Consider the following 9,421-nt stretch of genomic DNA (forward strand, 5'->3'; position numbering starts at 1 on the left):
GGAAAGTGCTGAGTCACCGTTACTTATGGCTTTGACAAGGCCACTTCCCTGAGGACTGTCTCCACCCACTCAGGATTAGGTGTCACTACCTGCCTATGCCAAGAGCTACATACCCTCCTTCAAACCCCACCCACCACGCCAGGCTCCAGCCACCGTTTCCCCTCCCCCACCCTGCCTTTTCAGTCTCCAGATCTCTCCCCCAATCTAGATCCCACCATTTCCCCCCACTCTAGACTCATTCCCAGATCTAGACCTCCCCATCGCCTCAGGCCCCATCGGTCTCCGGCCCCGCATCTAGACCCATATCTCCTCAATCACCTTCCCCTTTAGTCCCCCCTCGCCTCAGCTTCTAGCCCCTTTCCCCAATCTAGACCCCACCTCCTGTTCCCCCCCCTAGACCCCTCTCCCTTCACTCTCCAGACCCCCCTTGTCTGATCTAGACCCCCACCCCTCAGCCTCCCCCCCCACTCTAGATCCCGCTCCCTTCACTCTCCAGGACCCCCTTGTCTGATCTAGACCCCCCCCATCCTTCAGCATCCCCCCACTATAGACCCCTCTCCCCTCACTCTCCAGACCCCTCCCCGCTGGGGTTTCTGACCCGGCTCCCTCCCCCAGCCGGCCGTTCTTCTCCGGTTCGGGCGCTGAGACGGTGCCCGCTTCGCGCCCCGCCCCGCCCCGCCCTGCAGTCCCCCTAGTGGGCTTCCAGGGGTGGGGACTTTCCCGGCTCAGGCCCGGCCTCCCCGAGCCCGGCTATAAGGCGCCGGCCGACGGGGCGGAGGCAGCTGTTGGGTCGCCGTCGCGAATTGTTGCTGCGCCATAGCCCGCTGCCGCCGCCATGTCCGCGCTGACGGTGAAAGCCTACCTGCTGGGCAAGGAGGGCGTGGTGCGCGAGATCCGCCGCTTCGCCCTCGAGCCGCCCGCCCGCTACCCGGCCGTGCGCGACAAGGTCTGCGAGATCTTCCCGGTGCTGCTGCGGGCCGGCGCGGCCCCCGGCGCCTTCCAGCTGCACTACAAGGGTGAGCGGCCGCGGGAGGGCTCGGTCGGGGGCCGCCGTGGCGGTTCGTGCCCTGACCGCTGGGGCCAGTGCGATGGGGCGGGAAGCCTGTGTGGTGCCGGGACCCCAGAGCGTCTGGGGGGGGGATTGTGGGAGCGGGAGCAGCGATCACAGAGGAGCCCCCCCCCCCCAGCGAGGTTTTATACGCTCCTCGCTAAACCAGTAGCTTCGGGCCGCGCAGCCCTGTCCCCGGGCGGCCGCCGCTGCAGAGCCCTGCGCGCCTGGCCGCGAGTGTCCGATCCGCGCCCCGGCGGTGAGTGCGCCTCGGGAGGGGAGGCTGGAGCCCCGAGTAGCTTCGGGGCCGGTTCGCTCTCGCCCAAGTCCCATAAGCCTCCCCGCTGCTCTGTAAGCGCCTAGGGCTCGGTGCGCACCGCGCTGCGAGGCTGGAACCACCGCATCCCCCACGGCTGTGACTCTAAGGACCTGGCTAACGTCCCTCCTCCCGGGTGGAGCGGGCGGGTGCCGCAGCTATCGCTGTTCAGGGAGGTGGACTGAGTTACCCTGCGGGGAGGGTAGTGGTGTTTTCAGCAAAGTGCTGCAGTGATGGGGGGCTGCGCTGGAGCACTGTGAGGCGAAGACCAGCCGTTGCAAGGGAAGCATAGAAGGGGAGACTCCTTTCAGCTCCAGTTGCAGAAAGCAAAGCTCCTGTTGTGCTCCTGCCAACCCTTCATTAGCAGGAACTGCAGCTATTACCCAGCTCTTACTTTTTAGTTTCTAGGCTAGCTCTTCTCACGGTGATAAAGCACTGAGAAGAGTTGCACCCTTCTCTCCTTCACACTATCATCCGTGGTAACTATTCTGATTGAAGAGCAGCTTATTTCAGGGCCACAGAGGTAGTGCCGGGGCTTTTTTTCTGTCAGAACAGCATTCTGCCACCTTTGTTTCCCCTCCGCTGCCATTTTTTAAAGGCAGCTGGACGGCTTTGAGCCACACATGGCTCTTTAAGGAGGCATACGTGGCTCCCTGCCTGTGGCATGGGAAGCGGAGTCAGGTCTTGGCAGCAGTGAGGCCTGCCTCCCCATCTCACGTGACAGTGATAGCCTCTAGCCCCATTGCACCAGAACCATGCTGCCCAGCTATGGCCACTCAGGTGCGTGGTGCAGTTGGGGCAAAGGGGTGGCTGCTCGGGGCCCAGAGTTAGAGGGTGGGAAAGGTGCAGGGCAGGGGTTGGGGTCGGAGCAGCAGGTGGCTCAGGTTTCATGCAGGGCATTTTGGGCCCTGCTGTGGGGTGGGAAGGCTCAGGGCAACTTGGGCCCTTTGGGGGGGGCTGACTTGGGCCCAGTGTGGGGGTTGTGTGGCTCAGGCCCCACACAGGTGGGATGGGGTGCAGTTAAGCCATTGGTGGGGCAGTTTGGGCCCCACATGGAGGGGTTAAGCTGGAGGGCGGGGGCAGTTTGGGGCTTGAGTTCCACCACCGTTTTTGCTAAGGGGGGGGAAAAAAAGCACTGCTTAGTTTTTAAATATCTTACTCCAACCTGTTTTGCTCTCGTTTACTGTAAAATTGCTTCATTGTAAGATTTCTCAATTCCCACTACTGCCAGTTCCTAATAAAAACTCGGGAGCTCTACAGCCCAGCTTCATGGGGGTTGCTGCTGTGTCAACATAGTACTGCAGAAATGGTGAGATTTTCTTACCATTCTGTGACTGTTGCTGTAATGCTTGTGCCTTTAAAACTGTACTTCACTGCAAATGTAGTATACATAGAAGACAGTTTAGTAGGGAAGTAACTGCTCAAGTAATGAGGCAGAGTGGGAGAGGGGATACCTTTTTGGTTCAGTAAAAGGCATTACACCTCATACTCCTTGGCTTTCTGCGATTGACAGGACTAAAACACTGCATACAGCTGTCAAGTAGGTCAGACTTTGAGTCTAAATAATTGATTCACTTGCCTCTTTTCCCTAATCCAGGTTCTGTAAGAACAGAGTGCCATTTTGAATTGAGGGTAGACAATCAACATTTTTCTTTCATCTCTGTTAACCTTAACATGATAGATCTTAATATTCAAAGCAGTTAGGTGGTCTTAGTCTCCATTATTTGCAAAATACTTCAGACAACAGCATGAGTCACCATATGAAACCAAGGACTTACTTGCATCTCTTCCTGATTGTTGCTTGTATTCAGTTTGTTCATCTGTCTTCTCCAGATGAAGATGGGGACATGGTTGCCTTCTCCAGTGATGAAGAACTCAGGATGGCTCTGCTATTTGTGAAGGATGGCATCTTTCGCATTTACCTCAAAGGTAACTTTTGGTCTTGAGACTCTCTCCCACCACAAAAGAAAAGCATGACTGACTTTGTGCTGTAATGGGCTACTGAGTATGGCAGAGGTAGTACTGAGAGTCCCTCAGAAAGGGTGAACTCTGCATCACACACTGGCTGCCTCAGGAGCAATAGGCAAGGAACTACACTTGTCTGCCTCTGCTACAAGGATGACACAGCAAAGTGGGTCCCTTTAGGGTAGGTTGGACAAAGTATAAATCTGGTGTCTGTAGGCTTGGAGGAATCCTACCCTGTTGTGCTGAGGGGGAAATAAATGAAAAAATACAGTCAGATGAATTTTTTCTACAGAATTCAAATTACTGGAGTGTTACTTTAAGAAAAAATAACATGGCTGGATTAACACTATCCAGGAATGCAAAGGGGTATACAATTTCATTCTCTAAATATTATGATGTCTGTGGGGGTCTGAATCATGACTCATTCAGTTTTTATTAGCATTTTAATATGCCACGTAGTAGTCCTCTGATGGTTGGAGTCAGTGCTCATATGTACTTTTTTTTTTTTTCCCCCCTCTATCCTTACATAGTTTCAAAGACTGACACATTCACTGTTTGCAGATCTATAGTCTGTGTAACCACATGTTTTGCTGGTTCTTGGCGTCACTTCCCATCTGTTAAGTCTGCTTGTTTCTCTCAACTTACATTCTTCTCTGAAGAGTTTACATTCTTACTATATTCCTATGATACTTGGAAGAGGCCACAAACTTGATGGGTCTTGGTACTGGCGTGGTACAAATTAAGTATGTAATAGACTGGAAGTTGTCAGGTGAATGGAGGAAAGTTATTTATTCACAGCCTAAATGAAATTTAAACACAAATGTATGTTTGGGCATGGAACTGCCTTCATGCACAACTTAATGCCAAGGACCAGTCATCTAATTATTCTTGTACTGGAACGATAGCAGCAATAGCACAAAAAAGCCAATTGGGAAAAGCTGGCCCATAACACTTGAAGGATCGCTGACTTTTGTTTGGGATAATTTTGGGAAGGAAACTAGAAATTGCAACATGCTGAGTAAGGCAGACCTCTCATTTTAAAAAAACACACGGATATCCATGCATGTGAGAACTAGAGACCAGTTGCTTCAATAGTTTCTGTTGTTCTCAGATCTATATTTATGCTGACTTTTTCCATGTCTATGACTTTAGTCTAAATGGTACAACAGTACAGTAGAAGTAAAATACCTTGACTAATGAAGGAAGGGGAAGAATACCAGAAACACTGCTTTTACAAACTAGATGCTGTGGTACAGCATAGAATTGGAAAGTTGAACTCAAGAATATCAATTCTTGTCTGAGGAAACACTCTCTAACACAACAGAGGTGGAATGCTAAAACAATTTACCAGTTTCAGGAGGGAATCGCCTAATTTGCTAAAACTAGGACTATCTATAACTTAGAGTAGCACTCTCCTGTGAATGCAGATAAACTAATGGACAGATTAAAGTACAGAGAACTTCCCATCATCTAAAATGAATGATTTGAGGATTATGATGCCTAGTACCTACGAATTACAGTTGAGAACATGACTCAAACTAATGCTCATCTGACTTAAAAGTTATCCACTAAAAGCCAGTGTTTTCTGTAGTTTGTAAACAATACTGCACGTAGCATCTATACAACCTAATACAGAGATTCTCAGACTATCATGAGGCAGACAGCTTCTTCCACTCACTCCTATTCAGAATGAATCCTATGAATAGTACTTAAGTAGGCATCAAATACACCTCTGATCAGTAGTGTCAATAAGCCAGTGTGTGCAAATTATGCAGTACTAAATGTGTATAGAAACGTACAAGGTATTATGTTACAAGACTCAAAATGGGACTCTACCAGTTTGCTTTGCACTACAAGGCATATTCTCCTTTTTCAGAGAAAAAGGAGTGCAAACGTGAGCATCGCTCACAGTGCAACCAGGAGCGTCCCCACAATGTGGTGCACCCCAATGTGATCTGTGATGGCTGTGAAGGACCAGTGGTAGGTGCACGATTCAAATGCACTGTTTGCCCAGACTATGACCTGTGCAGCACCTGTGAGGGGAAAGGCATCCACAAGGAGCACAACATGATCATGTTTCAGAGCCCGCTGCTCAATCCATTTGAGGTGAGCAAAACTAACTTAGCATGGGGAAGGACTGGTCCAGATGGGAGCCTGTGGTGGACAGCTAATGTAAGAAACTAGATAACATGTTGCTGTAGTTTGTGTCTTATACTTAGAATATGCCATCTAAATACATGGACTTGTGATCTTGTTTTCTCAGTGGCTTCCCAGAGGTCGCTGGCTTCGTAAGATGAGACATGGGGTCCCACCCTTCGCATGGATGCATGGATGGGGGCACCCTGGTCCTTCCCCTTCATGTCAAAACTCTGGACAGGATTCTGGGCAGGCACAGGCCAGTGCTGCATCCCAAAATCCAGACCCTGAGCAAGGTACGAATGGACTGTCTTGGTAGATGAAACATTAAAAGTGAAATAATTGACCACTTCTGCAGAGAAGCATGAAGTCTTTGGATTTGTAGTGGACAAGAAGCTGAACATGAGTCAACAGTGTGCCGTTGTAGCCAAGAAAGCTAATGGCATATTAGGTTGCATCAAGAGGAGCATTGCCAGTAGATCCAGAGAAGTGATTATTCCTCTTTATACGGCTTTGGTGAGGCTGCATCTGGAGTACTGTGTCTAGTTCAGGGCCCCCATTTATAGGAAGGATGTGGCTACACTGGAGAGTGTCCAGCAGAGGGTGACCAAAATAATTAGGGGGCTGGAGCATTTGACTTATGAAGAAAGGTTGAGGAAATTGGGAGTGTTCAGTCTGCAGAAGAGAAGACTGAGGAGGGGACTTGATAACAGCCTTCAACTTACTGAAGGGAGGCTGGAGAGAGGCTGTTCACAGTGGTCCTGGATGGCAGAACACGGAACAATGGTCTCAAGTTGTGGTTGGCAATGTCCAGGTTGAACATTAGGAAAGACTTTTTCACTAGGAGGGTGGCGAAGCATTGGAATGGTCTATCCAGGGAAGCATTAGATTCTCCATTCTTGGAGGTATTTAAGTCTCACCTCGACAAAGCCCTGGCAGGGCTGATCTGATGGGTTTGGCTCTGCATAGAGCAGGGGGCTGGACTCGATGGCTTTTTTAGGTCTCTTCCAGCTCTATTGTTCTATGAGTCCATGATAAAAACATTTAAAGAACAGTACAAACTTAAACTAGGTTTGCTGGCATTTAATAACCATTGGAGGGTGGGATGGGATTGTCCAGTAGGTTATTAAAACCCTTCCTTCAAAGTTGAGGAAAGAACAGAGCGTACTCTCAATTTGTGTTAACATGCAGTAATTTTTTTTTTTTTTTTTTTTTTTGAAGCCTCTAATGGCCAGCCTCAGGACCCCAATGTCACCTTCTTAAAGAATGTTGGGGAGAGTGTTGCAGCCATGCTGAGTCCTCTTGGTAAGTGACAATCTACCATCCCAAATCCAGTATTATTTTACCTTAGCTTGTGTCAACAGGCACAGGGGCCTGTAACTGCCTCACAGAAAATCTGAGCCATGTCTGGCCTCAGTTTGGGAACCTCCCTGTTTCTTCTTCACCCAGTCACCCTTCACTGTGGTGACTTTTTTTGCCTATTCTCCAACATCCATACTAGGGCCACCAGGAGTGTCATTCCTCAAACAGACTGAGGCAAACGATCAAGCGTCTACTAATTGACTGTGGAATATCAATATGCAACTGAAGAATCAATAGTGATTAAAGGGAGTTATTTGTGTGTGTGTGCAAGTGTAAATAGGAACTTCTTCCTTTCATCCTCTAAATGAGTGTAGTGAGCAGCTAGTTCTCTGGCATGGGGAAGCAAGGCACATGTACATGAAGAGCATCGAACTGGTGCTTTTTGGAGTTTTAAGTTAGACTATTTCTACCATCAGGTATCCTGGAGGGGATGAGAAACTGTAGATGAAAATACAGCAGTGGTCTATTTTCTTTTGAGTTTAAACTAATTAGGATTAACATGTGAAAACAAAAAAGCAGTCCAGTAGCACTCTAAAGACTAACAAAATAATTTATTAAGTGGTGAGCTTTTGTGCGATAGACCCACTTCAAACTGAAGGAACTTCTGGGACTGGTCTCAGGAAATGTGTATTGAGTCTTCTCCTCAACTGTTTTCCTAGGCATTGAAGTAGATATTGATGTGGAACATGGGGGACAAAAAAGCAAAGTGACTTCCCCCCATCCAAGCACACAGAGTGATTCTGAGCCCGGAGGGAGTTCCACTAGCCAGAATGGCCAGACTAAACCAGAAGGGAATAGCAAAGAACCCGCCATGGAGAAAGAAGATTCTATTACAGAGCAGATGCAGGAGATGGTGCTAGAGCCTTCTCCCACCAATATGGAAATCGGCAATTGCCTGTCTCAGGTACGTAATTTTAGTTTATCTAGTACCCATGATACATTCTTTTTTGCCCTAGTAGGCACAGATACACCTGGTTCCTATTGCCATAACTAACATCGCTGAAATGGATTATCACCACAGATCACAGTATAGATCTAAGTAGTTAGTTTTGAGATCTTAATTCAGTCCCGTAAACTCCTCTTACTAAATGAAAGAAGAATGAGCCCTTATCATATGATGGTAGATAATGGCAGAGTCTGCATCCTACTCTGGAGAACTGTGTAAGACACTGGCTCATTTTTCTTTACACGTACAGGAACAGAGTGAATCCAGTAGTTCTGCAGCGAGTGATGAGGACTGGACCCACTTATCTTCAAAAGAAGTGGATCCCTCCACAGGTGAACTGCAGTCTCTTCATATCCCAGAGACACATGGCCCCAGCTCTCTAGACCCATTTCAGGTTCCCCCTAAACCAGGACCTACAGGACTGCGAGAAGCTGCACTCTACCCTCATCTCCCACCAGGTGAGTAGCTGTATCTGGTCAACTACTTGTCCCTGTCCTGAAGCTTGTTACTTGGGCTGCTAGTGTAAAAGTCTGTGTTCATCATATGGGTTCTAAGAAGAAAGCAAAAAATTTTGTCTGTGGCTAAACTGCTTTTAAGACTACTTATGTTGCCACTTCATTAGAGTGATGATAGAAAACTTGTGAGCTTTTATTTCAGATACTTGCCCTGGCCAATATTCATTTTGCTGCTTTTACTTCACATGTCTGTGTATGGAAAGATTACATTACACAGACATTGCCAAGTGCACGAAATAAAATAGGAGACTCAATATTTGAGGGGAAGCACTAAATAGGAAGTGTTAGTAGAAGGGAAATCTTCAGCGGCAGTTAGTAAGGATGGTCTGTTAATACCAGCAAAAGGAGTTGGCTGAATGGAGGGGAAAAAGAAAAAAACAAACAAACTAGGAAGTGCTCCTAGCAGGAAGCAAGGGCAGCAGAGTTGTTAAGGGGATGCTTCTTGGACAAGACTGAGTCACTAATGGAATGCTGGATCATATTACCCACTGCCTGGTCTCTAGCATCTTTAAAATGACTAGCTGGAGTCAGGTTTGATCATGTATTCACAATTCCGTGCTGTTGAAGTATATGGCATCAAGAAATTAAGTTCTTTAAGAAACTGGGTAAAAGGATATCCTGGACAAGTAATGAACTGCACAACAAGGAGACACTGGTACAGCACAAGCTCAGTCAGCTGTTTAGCCTGTTAAACTTTAAATGTAATCCCACTCATAACCTGTTTGATTTAACAGAAGCCGATCCCCGCCTGATTGAATCTCTGTCTCACATGCTCTCCATGGGCTTCTCTGATGATGGTGGATGGCTGACCCGTCTCCTGCAGGCAAAGAACTTTGACATTGGGGCAGCACTGGATACCATCCAATATTCCAAACAACCACCTCATCCTTAATGGCACTTGCATAATCTCTATGCACAAGAATGTGCTTTAGCTGAAAGCTGATCAGCAATCCTATACTGATTGCCTACCTGTCAGGAGAGCCTTTGTTCCCTCTTTCTGTTTCCTTGTTACAAAAAATAAATCGCTTCCTGCCTTTAATTATTCATTGGTCTGTGAAATCAGATTCCTTAACTGTCAAGTCTATGGGGTAACCAGGGACTGCAAAGTACTAATACATCGCTGCTGGAATTTT

General features: G+C 47.9%; 1 protein-coding gene across 1 annotated transcript; it reads left to right on the top strand.

Moving 5' to 3' along the window:
- Window positions 1–765: 765 nt before the first annotated feature.
- On the top strand, window positions 766–9,332 carry SQSTM1 (sequestosome 1). Its single transcript, XM_075009567.1, has 8 exons — window positions 766–1,016; window positions 3,198–3,293; window positions 5,206–5,435; window positions 5,593–5,761; window positions 6,687–6,770; window positions 7,487–7,731; window positions 8,024–8,231; window positions 9,023–9,332. Exons 1-8 carry the CDS (start codon window positions 836–838, stop codon window positions 9,178–9,180), a joined length of 1,371 nt encoding a protein of 456 aa, XP_074865668.1. The 5' UTR covers window positions 766–835; the 3' UTR covers window positions 9,181–9,332.
- The last annotated feature ends 89 nt before the right edge of the window (window positions 9,333–9,421 follow it).

Source organism: Carettochelys insculpta, chromosome 15, assembly GCF_033958435.1.
Source record: "Carettochelys insculpta isolate YL-2023 chromosome 15, ASM3395843v1, whole genome shotgun sequence".
NCBI classification, from domain to species: domain Eukaryota; kingdom Metazoa; phylum Chordata; order Testudines; family Carettochelyidae; genus Carettochelys; species Carettochelys insculpta.